The sequence below is a fragment of the Phacochoerus africanus genome, chromosome 1, assembly GCF_016906955.1.
Source record: "Phacochoerus africanus isolate WHEZ1 chromosome 1, ROS_Pafr_v1, whole genome shotgun sequence".
NCBI lineage: Eukaryota > Metazoa > Chordata > Mammalia > Artiodactyla > Suidae > Phacochoerus > Phacochoerus africanus.
In genome coordinates this window covers 134,573,637-134,589,701 of record NC_062544.1, presented here as the reverse complement: position 1 = coordinate 134,589,701, position 16,065 = coordinate 134,573,637, and the positions used below count along the sequence as shown (strand labels likewise).

At 41.7% G+C, this 16,065-nt stretch overlaps 1 protein-coding gene across 1 annotated transcript in view; it reads right to left on the bottom strand.

The window, feature by feature from the left end:
• GXYLT2 (glucoside xylosyltransferase 2) overlaps positions 1-16,065 on the bottom strand; it is a 95,978-nt gene that overhangs the window by 13,132 nt on the left and 66,781 nt on the right. Inside the window, exons 4-5 of the mRNA XM_047779239.1 lie at positions 10,842-11,093; positions 8,789-8,912 (exon numbers count right to left, since the gene is read on the bottom strand). Coding sequence (XP_047635195.1) covers positions 8,789-8,912; positions 10,842-11,093 — 376 coding nt within the window. The remainder of the gene's footprint in view (positions 1-8,788; positions 8,913-10,841; positions 11,094-16,065) is intronic.

The window sequence follows — 16,065 nt, the reverse complement described above, 5'->3', positions numbered from 1 at the left end:
AAAAAAAAAAGACTTGGGAATGAGATGTAGCTTCAAAGTTGGCTTCAACCTTCTAGCTCTAAAACTTCAGTGAGTTACTGAACAACTTGACCTCAGTTTAGAACCAATAAAGAGAAGCTAAATGATCTGGGTTTGAGATCCAGGTTTATCATGTGTTAGCTGTGACTGAACAGCAGAGTGGCAGAGAGAGTAACCTCTGGAGTCAGTCTGCTGGGTTTGAACATAGAACTCTGCCATTAGTTGCATGGATTCAAGCAAATTACATAGATTTTCTGGGCCTCAGTTTCATCATCTGTAAAAGGGGGAAGACTTTAAATGTCACTTGTCCATTAGCATTTGGGGAAATATTTTTAAAATGAGTTCATATATTCAAGTACTTGGAACAGTGCTTGGTAATAGAAGGCACAGAGTAAAGGTAAGCTGTAATCATTACTATTATCATTGTTTTTGCTGTAACAACAACAATTGCATTAGGCTGCTAGAAGGATAAAACAAGAGAACTTAAATGGAACAAGCCTAGCATAGTTCCTGATGTATAGTATGTCAGCAGTAAATGTTTTACTGCAATTGCCTTTAGACCTGCAGTGGCCAGTCATTCTGAACCTTTTTATGACTCACAGATCTGAGACTCTAATGAAAGCTTTAGACTGTGTCTCTGAAAAAATATGAGAAGAATATTTGCTTACAAGTTTAGGGGTTTGCAGATGTCCTAAAAGCTACATGTGAGGTTTAGTCCCAAACAAAATTCAATTCACATGTTTACCTCCTCTTCTGAATTTTCGAGAGGAAGAAACACAAAATACATTGAGAATATAACTGAAACAAGTATTTGTTCACCACAATGCAAGGCGTTGGTGTCACTGGGTGATAAGGCACTGCTTCTGCCCTTGAGGAGTTTTACTTGTAAACTTATAAGGGAAATAGCACAGAGTGTCATCAAAATGAACACGTTTTATCAGAGTTCATAGAAAGGAAGGCATATCAATAAAGATTTATTTAAACTTAGACTTCTATAGTGAGGCTAGGATCCTGATACTTAAAAATAGAAGCCTTGGAAGAGCATTCGAGGAGAAGAAAATGACCTGCTCATGGTGAAGAGTTTGGAAATCAGAGTGTGTTTCAGAAAAGACAAGCCATTTAATTTTTCTGGGCTAAATTCAATTTCTTCAAAGCAGTTAAAAGTAGGAAATCTGTCACACAAATAAATAGCTTTGACCTAAAATATTCAAAAAATATAAATCTAGGGAGAGAGAAATCAGGAGGTTGGGATTAAAACACACACACACACACACACTCTACTACATATAAAATAGACAACCAACAAGGACCTACTATATAGCACAGGGAATTATACTCAATATTTCATAATTATCTATAAAGGAAAATAATCTAGAATATATATATATATATATATATATATATATATATATAACTGAATCACTGTGTACACCTGAAACTAACAGGATATTGTAAATCAACTACATGTCAATTAGAAAAAAAACCAACAGATATTGAAACTAAAAAAAAAAGAAATGTAAATCTATTTTTGGTTGCAAGTTACCAATTTTGATTCTAACTTGTGAGGCAAAAGAATTTTTTTTTTCTTCTTCTTTGGAAAGAGAGGAGGCATTTCATAAAATCTGAGGGAAAGCTGAACTGGGGCAGCAAGTGGGACAGTGCCTGGGGCCCAAGTGTGGGGACTAATTAACCAGTGTCTTGGCATTGCTGCCAGGATGAACGAGCCTCGCCTACTTTCTGTCTTGGATTCCCAGACTCAGGTCCCCAGGAGGTAGTCTGACTGGTTCAGTCAGAGTCAGGGGCAGGCAGGACTCTGAGACTATATGCAGTGGGGGAAGAGGAATTCCCCCCAAGAAAACTGGGTGCCATTACTAAAAGAAAGGGCAATCAAGAGTGCACAGGTGAGGAGCTCCCTGGTGGTGTGGCAGGTTAAGTATCCAGCATTGTCACTGATGTGGCATGGGTTTGATCTCTGGCTCTGAATTTCCATATGCTGTTGCAGCGGCCAAAAAAAAAAAAAAAAGCGCACAGGCAAAAATAGCAGATGTGCCATTTTATTCACAGATACATTTTACGTGGGTTACAGTACGAAATCTCCACGTTGTTAACAGGGGAAGGAGGAGGAGAGGGGCTACCCAGCATCCTGGGGTGGGGTGAAGATGGAAACCGCTGTAGGCCAGCCAATGAACACATAGCGTGTATTAATGATGGCTACTTGGCACATGATCAATAACTACTCCAAAACGAATCTAGTTTAAGCAAGATTATCATGGCTGTCAAAATCTAATGTTTAAAAATGACAGCATGGTGAAATGTGCAGGTTATTTTCTTCTACTGCTGAGGAAATAATACAGTGAATAGTTTTTAAATTCCAAATCCCCAAAGCCTCAAACCATGGCAATTTATTAAAAACATTTTTTTCAAGCTGACCTCTCTTCAGACCCTGGGTCTTTGCTATTTTTCCTCTTGATTTTACATGGATAAAGCAGCTCATTAATTGATTATTCATGAGACTGAAATCCCTAAGTGATAGCTTCAGGAGCCTACATTTATTTATTTCCAGAGTCTCCTAACTACTTGCAAAGTACTGTATGAATTGATTGGCCCTTACATTTCCTATCATTTCCTACTCTTGAGGTCTCTAAGATGATGGAGTAGCTTATGCCTGATCATTTTAACTTCGTGGTGAAATAGGTTTGCTATTTACTCTCTACACTCTGTCAAAAGAACAGAGGCTGTTTGCACGATTCATAGCATTTTGTTTGTTTATGTCTCATTCTGGAATGGAGCTTTCCTAGCCTCTTCTTCCTTCTTCCCAAATGCACCTTGTTCCAGAAAAGGACAATTCATTCCTCCAAGAAGACATTTCTGAATCATAATCTAAAGAAGCAACCCTCTCTCCCAGCCTTGATAACAGCTCTCTTCAAACCCGCATCTGTCTTTTCATAGCATTGATCACAATTTGCGACTTTTTTTTCTACAGCCACACCTGCAGCATATGGAAGTTCCCGGCCAGGGGTCAAATCAGAGCTATAGCTGTGACCTAGGTCATAGCCATGGCAACACTGGATCTAAGCCACATCTGGGACCTACGAGACAGCTTGCAGTAACTCTGGATCTTTAACCCAGTAAGTGAGAACAGGGATCGATCTGCCATCCTCACAGAAACAAGGTTGGGTCCTTAAACCATTGAGCCACAATGGGAATTCCTCAATTTGTGATTTTGAACAACTCATTGCTACTCTTTGAAAGTTCACCTTTCCCTATAAAAGATAGGTTTCAGGAAAGTAGGAAGTGACTCCTGTTTGCTGCCTATCCCCGACACTAACCCTGTGGCTGGTTCCTAGTTGGTGCTCAAAAGATATCTGCTGAATGAACAGAAGAATGAAAGTTTATACCTTCCTCTACCATCTGTATTTTGCTCCTTTCTTCCTCTCCTTTCTCTCCCCACAATCCTTTCCTCTTGCTTTCCTGGATGTGCTCTTTCTCTTCCATTTCCTTCCATCTCTCATGACCTTCTCTTAAGTCCATTCATCCAAGCAGTCAACATTTCTAAAGACTAACTCCATTTAAGGTATCAAACCTCGCAATGGAATCAATCACTCAATGAAGACAAAGTAGCATGACCTCTTCCCATGAGGACCCTACAATCTTCATTCTTGTGCATTGTGTCAGGGCTCATGAACTTGCTAGGCTCCCAAAACAATGATCTGTGACCAGTTTTCCAGGATGGTCCTAAAACAAAATAATTGGGCCTGTCCACCCCAAAACACACTCATAACTGCCAGCTGCTGGGTGCTTTGGGTGGAGTAAGTACACTGCACACTGAAGCAAGAGCTCCAGCAACCCAGGCAGGATGAGAAGGCAAGCCCACCGAAGGGGCCTGTTCCATGTGACTCTGTGTCCTGCTCCCTGTGGCCCCAGCAAACCCTCCTGACTTCCCAGGATCCCATTCATGGGCAATCTATGTACATTCCATGGGCCTTTCAACTCTTCTCTCTCTCTTTGTGGTTGGAATCCAACTGCTTCTACTCAGGCTGGATGCCCTACCTTCTCATCTCTACTGGGCTGGTTTCCCTTCCTTCCCTACCCACAGCCCACTTTTCTAAAAATTTCTCCTGAAGAAGGGTCAGACCTAGGTGGTCATGTTAGAGAGAGGAAAATGCCACATGGTTTGTTCCTCTGGCCCCTGATTATCAGATCCAGGGTGGTCTTCCTATCTGAAGCAAATTGGTTCATAGCAGGGCTGACAATCAATTCATAGGCCATGCCAGGCCAATCTCTCTCTTTTTTCTTTAAGAATTTGAATTGGGAAACATAGCAAACCCATTACCATTAGTATGGACTTATAAGGTTGTATTGACTCAGGGTTGGGCCATGTGCAAACAGAGTAGACTGCCTGAGAGGTGGAATGGAGTCAGATGGGCATGGAGAAAAGAAATCAGCCTCTTGACAGATGAAGAAATCAGCTTTGGTCCTGAACACTGGCCCAGAACTAGTTCTCCTAAGGCCTGGTGTGATCTGATCCATGTGCTCATGGGGCTGGCACCTGGGCCACCAACATGCACGAATCCAAGCACATCTTTCTACACAGGGTTCTCTTTTAGCCCTTGTCAAATTTATGCTTCCTTGAGTTCCCATTGTGGTTCAGTGGGTTAAGAACCTGTGGTTCAGTGGGTTAAGAGCCTGATTAGTATCCATGAGGATGCAGGTTCAATTCCTGGCATCACTCAGTGGGTTAAGGATCCAGCACTGCCGTAAGCTGTGGTGTAGGCCGCAGACAGGGCTCAGATCCCATGGTGCTGTGGCTGTGATGTAGGCCAGCAGCTGCAGCTCAAATTTGCCTCCTAGCCCAGGAACTTCCATGGGTGTGGTCTTACAAAGACAAAAAACACCAAAAAAAAAAAACCCCCAAAAAAACCCCACAAATTTTACCCTAAGAACTTTGCTCTTGATTCAAATTCACCTGTAAAGATGTGAGTTCAGCCTGCCATCCTCTGAAGAAGCTGCTTTGGCTCACCTGCCAAGAAACGTCCTGGGAGATGAACTCCCCGCATGCCCTCATGGGCTTCAGCTGTCTCCTCCTGAGTCAGTCTATTACCCAGCAGGGCAATTACACACCCACAGGCATTTACTATCTAATTATAGCAACAGTTTTACAACATTTTTGAGCTAATGACTTTTAAACACATTTTAAAAGCAATGTTATTGGCTAGGGGAGGCTGTAATAATAAAAACATTCTAGACATGGGCTCAGGTCTCAGGTTTTGTGTGTATTGCTTCACCCATGGCAACCCAAAGAATCATAACAATAAGCATGTTTATCTCCTGGGTTGGGGCCAATCTTCTCTCCCTCTCTCCTTCCCAGGGATAAAGGTGACAATTTTTTTTTGTGGCGGGGAGCCGCACCTACAGCATATGGAAGTTCCCAGGCTAGGGGTGAATTGGAGCTGCAGCTGCCGGCCTATATCACAGCCACAGCAACACCAGATCCATGCCACGTCTGTGACCTACACCACAGCTCATAGCCACTTGGATCCTTAACTGAATGAGCGAGGCCAGGGATCGAACCCATGTCCTCGCAGATACTAGTCGAAATTGTTACCAATGAGCCATGACGGGAACTCAGATTTTTTTTTTTCAAATATAGTTTGTTCTGATTTAGAGAAAGTGCTCACCATCAATATAAACAAAGAAAAGGCTTTCAATGTGATGGCTCTCACTGGATTTCAGGTCAAAGAGCTCATGTTTTATGAAGTCCCTGGATAAAGTACAAAAGATCAAAGGCAGGCCATATGAAGAACAATCAAGGTGTTAACTAATACTGACCTAAAGTTAGGAAATTCTGCTATACTTGCTACTGCTCAGACTCAGGCTTCAGAACAACTTTATAATTATTTTATAATATCCCTGTACTCAGAGGATCTAAGACGGGACAGTGTGACACCATCCAACTCAGTTGGTTTTCAGCCCTAATTAAAGACAAGGGGCTTGTGTCTAATTTCAGAGCTGCTTGGAACCACCTCTGAGTATTATTTATTCACTGATCAAATTCTCAAATAATCTGCAACAGGCTAAGAGGGTTTGTGGGAAGGCAACTGTGTGAATCTTCTGAATTTCTCAGTTTGGGAATACAAAGAGATAGGCTTATGGAAGAGGGTTTTAGCCATACAACAAGAAAGGAAAAATGCAATATTGAAAGGACAGAAATAATGAGGGAGAGAGGCACAGTTGGAGATGCCTGTCCAGCAGTCCAGGATCCACCCCCCACCTCCTGGCTCTGAGACCTTCCTCTCCCCCCACCCCACACAAAGGTGAAGTTGGAGTGGCCTGGGTTTGTTCCCTTGCTCTGGCATGCATTAGCTCGACTGCAGATTATTTAACTCTCTTTCCCTTGGTAACTTTGTCTTTAAAGTGAGGATTCTATTCTCAGGGTTGTTGTGAGGTAATGTTCAGAAGAGCACCTGACAGTACATAATCAAACGTCAGCCACTACTCTTTAGCTCCTGCTCCCACATCACTGTGGACCCACGCTGGCAGTATCTGGTTTCTCCCCTGGGAATGTGGAACTGGGATGAAGTAAGTCTTTCTGTGTGGCTGGACCTGGGCTATAAAACCTTGGTACTCTGAGCACAGAATGAGAATATTCAAAGAGAGGAATCAACAGCTCAGTGGGAGAAGGAAAGCCCAGCCTGGACTGCTTATCCTTTAACCTTTCCTACTTCAGGTCCTGGGCCCAGCCTGCTGGACTTACCGCCTTAGGTTTCTATGGAAAACTAAAAAAAAAAAGTTTATAAAAACTTTTTTTAAAAGTTGCCTCTTAGGAGTTCCTGTCATGGTGCAGTGGAAACAAATTCAACTAGGAAACATGAGGTGGCGTGTTTGATCCCTGGCCTCATTCAGTGGGTTAAGGATCCGGTGTTGCTGTGAGCTGTGGAGTAGGTCGAAGACACGGCTTGGATCTGGCATTGCTGTGGCTGTGGCGCAGGCCAGTGGCTACAGCTCCGATTAGACCCCTAGCCTGGGAACCTCCATATGCTGCGGGTGTGGCCCTGAAAAGACAAAAAGCCAAATAAATAAATAAATAAGTAAAGTCACCTTTTAAAAAGAAAGTATCCTTTGTGCTTAGACTAACTCTAGAGCTCTTGTATTTGCAGTCAAGAATCCTAATCAATACACTACACCTAGATTTAAAAAAGATGAAATCTACTTGAAAAATTAGGTGGAGTTCCCATTGAGGCTCAGTGAGTAATGAACCTGACTAGTACCCAAGAAGAAGCAGATCTGATCCCTGGCCTTGCTCAGTGGATTAAGGATCTGGTGTTGCTGTGAGCTGTGGTGTAGGCTGGCAGCTGCAGCTCCAATTTGACCCCTAGCCTGGGAACTTCCATATGCTTCAGGTGTGGCCCTAAAAAGACAAAAAGGAAGGAAGGAAGAGAGAGAGAGAGAGGGAGGGAGGGAGAAAGAAAGAAAGAGAGAGAAAGAGAGAGAGAAAGAAAGAGTAGGAAATACAGGCTTTAAAATCCCTGTTGCTATCAGAGAGAAATGGATTAAAACATGCCACAGGCAAATAGCCAAGACATTCCTGTCATCTAATCAATTAGGACTAAGAATCTTTCCTAGAAATGAATTTCAAACCAGTCTGCTTTTTTCCTTTTCCAGGATTTGCTCCTTTTTGATCCAAAGGCATATGAGGTGAGGTTTTATTTCTGAATTTATTTCCAAATATTGTTAAAAAACAAAGGTACAGAGTAGGTGCTTCTAAGGTAATAAGCTACCATACACAGAAGTCTTTGTAAACAGGAATCTCTATTTCAGGATTTTTAAAGAAAAAGGAGAGGCTTGAGTACATCAGGGTGAGGACTACTCCCCTCTGCCCATCCCCAGAGATCTTTTTCAAAGGAAAAAAAAAAAAAAACATGCTTTTGATTTTCATAACATTAAATAAGGTTTTAGAAAAGATGAAAGAAGCACCATTTTTAGCTTTAGGTGTCAATATAAAAACAGACACACTGCTTTATGTTGAGAGCCACAAGGGAAGTCCACAGACACACTGCTTTATAAAGTGGATGATTAACGAGGACCAACTGCATGGCACAGGAAAATCTACTCAATGGTTTGTAATAACCTATATGAGAAAAAAGAATGGATATATTTATACATATGACTGATTCACTTTGCTGTGTCCCCTGACTCATACAACATTGTGAATCAACTATACACCAATAAAATTTAAAGAAAAAAGACGAGAAATTTTCATCTCCCTTCCTTTCCCAATTCCACCAGATCACTGACTTAACAATAAAGAAGACTTTATTTTGCCCAAGATGAAAAGAAAGGGATGTGGGTATCCTTATTCTAGACGCTTTTACCCTTGAACAAGTCACTTAACTGTAGGGATTCCAAGAAGCAATTCCCTGCAGTCTAGCCATTGTTCAGGCTCTGTAGGGTCTTGAGCCTAGATAATAATGTTTGCATTTAGTTCTGGGCCGCCCACTGGTTTGGCATATACTTCTCAGAAGAAAGGCGTGGCCAGATCTAAAAGATACCCTTGGAAAATGGAGCCCACATAGGTTTCAACATTTGGCCTCTTGTGTCAGGAGTGCAAGGACCGCCTGTGTGAGACCCCGGGGGCGGATGAAAGGGCACACTTTACAAGGGACACAGGCACCATTCAAACTTCATCAAGGGTGGCCCAGGGCTAGAATGTGCTCTGGGTGGGGAGGTGGGTGGAGGAGTCCACCCACGGCATTCTCAAAGGAGAACCTACCTGGGTTGAAATAAAAAATAATATTTAACAAGTCCTGGTCTCCCCATGTGATGGCATTCTTGTACTTCTGGTACAGAGGGTACAGCATGTCCTCCCAAGCCAAGCCTGTTGGAATCATGCTATTCTGGAAAAGAGAAAACCATCAGAGTGGCTAAGGCACAGCTATGCATCTTGTTCACTGACAATCAAGTCAGAGGCACTTGTTCTCCCTTGAACCCCCACCCCCGCCCCATAGAAGGAACATGAAATAAATTAGAGGAGGGGTCCTGCTGGCCTCAAGGCTTGGAACAAAGCAAATCTAGGGCTGCAGATTATATAGGTGTACACATGGACACCAGTTGGACCAGGAACTGGTAGCTGGGCCTAAGGCTCAGAAAACCATGCCCCCAATTGAATCTCTCTTTATTATGCTTAATTCCTGCCTCTAAAGTGAAGGAATAAAATACAGATAACATAATTAAGGTATCTTAAGAAAAAATATCCTTATCTTACAATAACTATTTACTTTTAAAATAAAAGCAAAAAAAAAAAAAAAAGAAGGAAAAAGAGGAGTTACCGTTGTGGTGCAGTGAGTTAAGAATCCGACCCCAGAAGTTCTTTCTCTGGCACAGCAGAAACAAAATCTGACTAGCATCCATGAGGATGCGGATTTGATTCCTGGCCTCACTCAGTGGGTCTCGGATCCAGCATGGCCATGAGCTGTGGTATAGGTCGCTGATGCTGCTTGGATTCCATGTTGCTGTGGCTGTGGCCTAGGCTGGCAGCTATAGTTCTGACTCAACCTGGGAACCTCCATATGCTGCGGATACATCCCTAATGAAAAAAAGCAAAATAGTAAAATAATCTGACTGCAAAGGCTCGAGTCATTGCAGAGGTATGGGTTCAATCCATGGCCCAGCACAATGGTTTAAAAGATCTGCCATTGCCACAGTTGCTGCATAGGTCAAAGCTGCGGCTTAGATTCAATCCCTGGCCCAGGAATGTCCATGTGAGGCCATTTAAAAAAAGACAAAAGGCAAACATACTCAGACTAAAATATTCAAATAGCATACAAACGTTAAAAAAAAAAGGTAAAAATATTTTTCTCCCTGCCTCCTACAATTCCCACTCCCAGTTTTCCTAGATGTATGCACAATTCATGACCAGTCTCTGAAGCATTCTTGTGGAAGTTTCTAAGGCACAAGAGGGATCACACTCTATGGTATTATGCTTTGTTGCATTTTAAGTTTTTCAATTAATATTTTTAAGAGATCTTATCTCACTTATAGATTTACCTAATTCTTTGTAATGGGAAGATAATTTTTTTTTTGTCTTTTTTGTCTTTTTTTGTTGTTGTTGTTGTTGTTGCTATTTCTTGGGCCGCTCCCACAGCATATGGAGGTTCCCAGGCTAGGGGTCCAATCGGAGCTGTAGCCACCGGCCTACGCCAGAGCCACAGCAACGTGGGATCCAAGCCACGTCTGCAACCTACACCGCATCTCACGGCAACGCCGGATCGTTAACCCACTGAGCAGAGGCAGGGACCGAACCCGCAACCTCATGGTTCCTAGTCGGATTCATTAACCACTGCGCCACGACGGGAACTCCTTTTTTTTTTTTTTTTTGGAAGATAATTTTTTAATATTTGTTCTCTACTGATATTCAGATAAGTTTTTCCAGTTTTTTGCTAGGATAAAAGAGGAGGCCAAGAACAGCTCTGTACATTTTTCTCTGTATATTGATGTAAATATATCCCTGGATAATTCCAAGAAGTTGTCCATGGTTTTTGAAGCTTGATATTCACACAGGGTTTAAGTATGGAATTCAGAAAAATGCCACATGATATTCCTGAATAGTAACACTACAGAAGCCTGGAATTCCATAATCACCTGGGGTTTTCCTAAACCAACAAATATTCCGTAACTTTCCAAAGTCCTTTATCTTCCCTGGCTCTTCCCGTCTTCACCTATAAGCCACCTACTTCCAAAATCAGCACACTGACACTCCAGGAACATCACTGCTGAGAATACAAAGTCCCAGTGTTTAAACAAGGAGGTATAACATACTTCCTTACCTTGAACTGTGCACTTCTTATCCGAGTCAGGTTCATCAGCATGACTCCTGAGTTTACTCCCGCAGAGCCATAGAAAGGGTGCCGGGCAAAGCGGCTGTACCAGCCGATCTTGGGGATCTCGTGCTCAGGGGCCATGGCTGCAAGCTGCGTGGAATTAAACTGCCTCAGAAGCTTCCAGATGTCATCGACAGGTCTCAGAAAGAGAACGTCAGTGTCCACATAAAGAAGGGAGTCCACATCCTTTAAAATCACCTTTGTGCATATTGGGCGAGGAGGGAGAAAACAAAACAAGTCAGAACAACAGAAAGTGACCTGATAGGTCAATCAGTGTCATTGAATAATGTTAATCTTAGAAAGTGTACCACTCTTAGCCCCCATTCCTCCCTTCTCCTTGGACTTTATAGATAAGTGTCAAAGGGCAGAGACTCAAAGGAAGAACAATCTTGATTCAGTTTGGTCCAATTCCAGAACCCTGGACTATATTTGGTAAGGGTTGAACTCCCCAAGGAATACAAACATCAGCAAATGACTGTGGCTTTCTTCTTCCATCTTCCAATAAGATCATCAGTCTTTCTCTCTCAGTTATTTCTTGGAACAGCTAGGGCTGGCATTAGATCCCTTGAAGTGGACAATCTTTAAACCAGGCTTTAAAGTAAATGCTCTTGTCTGTGGATTTTTTTTCTAGTGTTGATGGATATGGCTCTGCATCTTTTTGGAGTTATATTTTCAGCTATGATTTAGACTTGGGAATAGGCAAAGTGAGTCACTGGCCTGCTTTGTCTGCAGACTGGCTAACATTTCACTCTAAAGGGCCAGAGAGAAAATATATTGGGCTCTGTTACAATTACTCGGCTGTTGCAGCATCAAAACAGCCCCGGACAATATACAAACAAATGAGCATGGCTGGGTTCCAATAAAACTTTAAGTACACTAAAATCATAATTTCATCTATTTTTCAGGTGCGGAGAAACATTTTTTTGATTTTTTTTCAACTAGTGGAAACACGAAAACCATTTTTGCCTTACGGGGTATGTTCGTCTACCTCTGTTGTAGATCATATGAGGCATCCACCTTGAGTAAATAAGTTCTCCTATGCTAAATGTTTAGCTTACCAGAGTTTTGCTCTGGGGTTTGAGGCTTCAAAGCCTTAGTCAGAATAGTGTGATTTGCCTTGTTTTGCCATTGTTCCCCAAATTTAGAGGTAGGTTAACCAAGGAAGGATCATCATCCTAAAATCCTAACAATATTTGTAATGCACTTAAGATCTGTGTCTTTCCAAAATTTCTACATTGAAGTCCTAACCCCCAGTGTGATGGTATTTGGAGATGGGGTCTTTGGGAGGTAACTGGGATTAGATGGGGTCCTGAGGGTGGACCCTCTAGATAGGATTCTCAGACTTTTAGCCTCCAGAAAATATATTTTTGTGGTTCAAGCCACCCAGACGTGGTATTTTGTTATGGCCAGCTAAGACAACATTCCACTGGGATCCCAACATTTAAAACGAATGGACATGGACATCATGGAGTTATGGGCATCATGGAGATGTCCACATTTACACAATTAGCTGCAGGACGTACCTTCCCTTCCCCATTTACTAGAGGAATGGAATTTACAAGTCAATCAAATGAAATTACAAGTCAATAATGATCATCTCCTACATCATACAAGGAGATTATCTTAACATCCATCTAAACAATTTAGAGATCCTAATTCCAGAATTACGATGAATTCTTTAAACTGAATACACATATTTAAACAACAACAAAAAAATCTACCACATCATACTTCTTTTTTCTCTTTAGCCATGGAAAGGTAAAAACTTTAACAAAGATTAGCACCAGTCTGCTGAATTTTTCTTTTCTTTTTAGAGGAGGGGGCCACGCCCAGAGCCATGTGGAAGTTCCCTGGGCCAGGAATCAAACCCATACCATACAGTGATCTGAGCTACTGCAGTGACAATGCCAGATCCTTAACATGTTGTACCACAAGGGAACTCCTGAATTTTTTTCTTTTTTAATCACAGCTCCAGAGTGCTGTGGAGAAAGGGCAAACTCTGGACAAACGTATTAGTAAAAGACACAATTATGATACAAGTTATGTATCACATATAAATGCAGTTTTGATGGTTTGTATGCTTAAGACCCTCTGAAGAACTCAACATCATGCCAATCTTATTTTACTTCGAAGGAAAACTAATGCATGGAAAAGTGTTCTGTCCAAGCAAGTGTGTCAAATAATACTAAGAATTGCTGGAGTTTGGCTAATAAGGTTATAACATGATCAAGTCTCTCTCTCTCTTTTTTTTTCTTGTATTTTTACAGCCGAACCTACAGCATATGGAGGTTCCCAGGCTAGGAGTCGAATTGGAGCTACAGCTGCCAGCCTACACCACAGCCACAGCAACCTGGGATCCAAGCCTTGTCTGTGACCTACACCACAGCTCATAGCAACATTGGATCCTTAACCCACTGAGTGAGGCCTGGGAGTGAACCCATATCCTCAAGGATACTAGTCAGGTTCGTTATTGCTGAACCATGATGGGAACTCCAAAAAAGTCACTTTCTAGAATGTGTTTAACAAAATAAAAGACTGCACAGTGTTTCACTAAAAAGCTAATTTATAATTACAGAATGAGAGTAGACAAGAAAGCTATTTCAACCCATGTGAAAGAAAACACATTTCTCTTTATGGCTGATTATCTAAGCCTTGAATGAAATCATATAATATTAATGTTTTCATAAGTTAAAGGTTATGTGGACATCTAGCCCCAAAATTCAAGCTGTATGACTTGATTAATTTTTTCCTTGGTCTTAATATTATTGTTAAAATTATCACTTTTTTTTTTTTGTCTTTTCGCTTTTTCTAGGGCTGCTTCTGGTAAAGCATATGGAGGTTCCCAAGCTAGGTGTCTAATCAGAGCTGTAGCTGCCAGCCTACGCCAGAGCCACAGCAACCCGGGATCCGAGTCGCGTCTGCAACCTACACCACAGCTCACGGCAACGTCGGATCCTTAATCCACTGAGCAAGGCCAGGGATGGAACCCGCAACCTCATAGTTACTAGTTGGATTCATTAACCATTGAGCCATGACGGAACTCCTGACTTTCTTCTATAAAATAAAAGTTACTGCCCTTCATCAAAACAAAAAAGAAAAAAAAAAAGATCTGGAGAAAGATCTGGAAAAGGATAACCTAAAATTTCCTAGGATGGAGGCATTCCATTACAAAGCTACAAGCAATATCTTCAAACAGGAAAGAAAAAAGACAAAAAATGTTATCAAAAATTTATAATATCAGAACAAACTTAAATAATGTTAACATTTTCATTGAACTAATATTCCCTTATTTGATATGCAAATTTCTTCCACTTTTCTTTTTTTACTATCATAAACAACACTACAGGGAGTCCCTATCGTGGCTCAGCGGAAACGATTCTGAGGAGTTCCTATAGTGGCTCAGCAGAAACTAGTATCTATGAGGACACAGGTTCTATCCCTGGCCTCGCTCAGTGGGTTAAGGATCCAGCGTTGCCATGAGCTATGGTGTAGGTCACAGCTGTGGCTCGGATCTGGCATTGCTGTGGCGGTGGCATAGGCTGGCAGCTACAGCTCTGATTAGACCCCTAGCCTGGGAAGTTCATGTGAGGCCCTAAAAAGACAAAACAAACAAACAAATAAACAACACTACAATGGGTTATTTTTAGGGAAAATTTTAAACCCATAATATGGCATTTCTTTTTATTTTTAACTTAGTAAATATTTACATGTTTCAAAAATAAAAACATATTGGAGTTCCCACTGTGACACAATGGGATCAGTGGCATCTCTGGAGCACTGGACACAGGTTTGATCCCCAGGCCTGGCACAGTGGGTTAAGGATCCAGCAGTGCTGCAGCTGCAGTGTAGGTTGCAAATGAGGCTAGGATCTGATATATTCAGGGAGGACAAAAAAGAAAAAAAAATTAATTCCCTGAAAAGTTAATTTTCCTGTGTTTCTATCACCAAGTCCTGTTCTAAGGGGTGCCCATGTTACTGGACTGCTCTGTATTGTGCCACAGATATTTCATGCACATAAGAAAAATCAGTCATGCATACACAATTCCCTCTTTTACACCACAAATGGCAGCAGAGGGCACACAAATGTCACCAGCCTGCTTACTTTTTTATTAACCCAAAAAATAAATATAGGAGGGCTTTCCATATCAGTACATACAGATTTTTTTTTTTTTTTTTTTTGGCTGCACTTGTGGCATATTGAATTTCCCAGGCCAGGGATTAAACCTGCACTACAGCAGTGACGACCCACTGCAGTGACAATGCCAGATCCTTAACCTACTGCACCACAAGAGATCTTCCAGTACATATAGGTTTTATTTATTTTACATGTCTGTACAGCATTCCATTGTATGGAACTTCCGCAATTTATCTAGCCACTTACTGTAAAACATTTAGGTTCTTTTCAACCTTTTGTTAATTACAAACGATGTCACACTGAAAAAAAATCCTCTTAATTCACTTCAAATATATAAAAGTGTATCCTCATTAAAATGTAATTCCCTAGTCAAAGAATACATGCATGTGTGAATGTGACAGATCTTCCCAAGCTACATCCTAGAAGTGGGTAAATTTAGGCTCCAACCAGCAAGGTAAGGGGGCCCTCTTTCCCCTCATCTCTGTCAGCACAGCGGATGATCAGACTCTAGGGAGCTGAAAGACCTCCCACAGTCCTGGTCTAACAACTCGTTTTAGTTCCAAATTTCCTGCCAGTGGGCTGGTTGTGGCATCTAGCCTGGTGGCAGACGGTGATACATGTATGGAAGGCAAGCGACAAGCATAGAGGGATACATGAATAACAGTGCTGGTTTCTACTAGATACCACCACACAGGCCCCAGATCAGAACCCTCAGGACAGCAGGCCCTTTACACAGTCCTCCTCCAGAACCATACCTAATCCGTCCCCTGATGGGGTTTGATTCTGAGACACACTTCCTGACTGGGATTGAAGAACAAGGAAGAAAAACATCCATAAATACATAGCTGCTGCTTTTGGTAAGCTGCAAGTCTTTCATTAAGGTGGAAAGTCCAATTCAACCTAAACTACAGATTACAAAGTAGGACCTGAATGAATGAATTCAGCCCATGGATGGATTTTTTTTTTTTTTAAATGGCTACACCCGTGGCATATGGAAGTTACGGGGTGAGGGAATGAATCTGAGCTGCAGCTGCA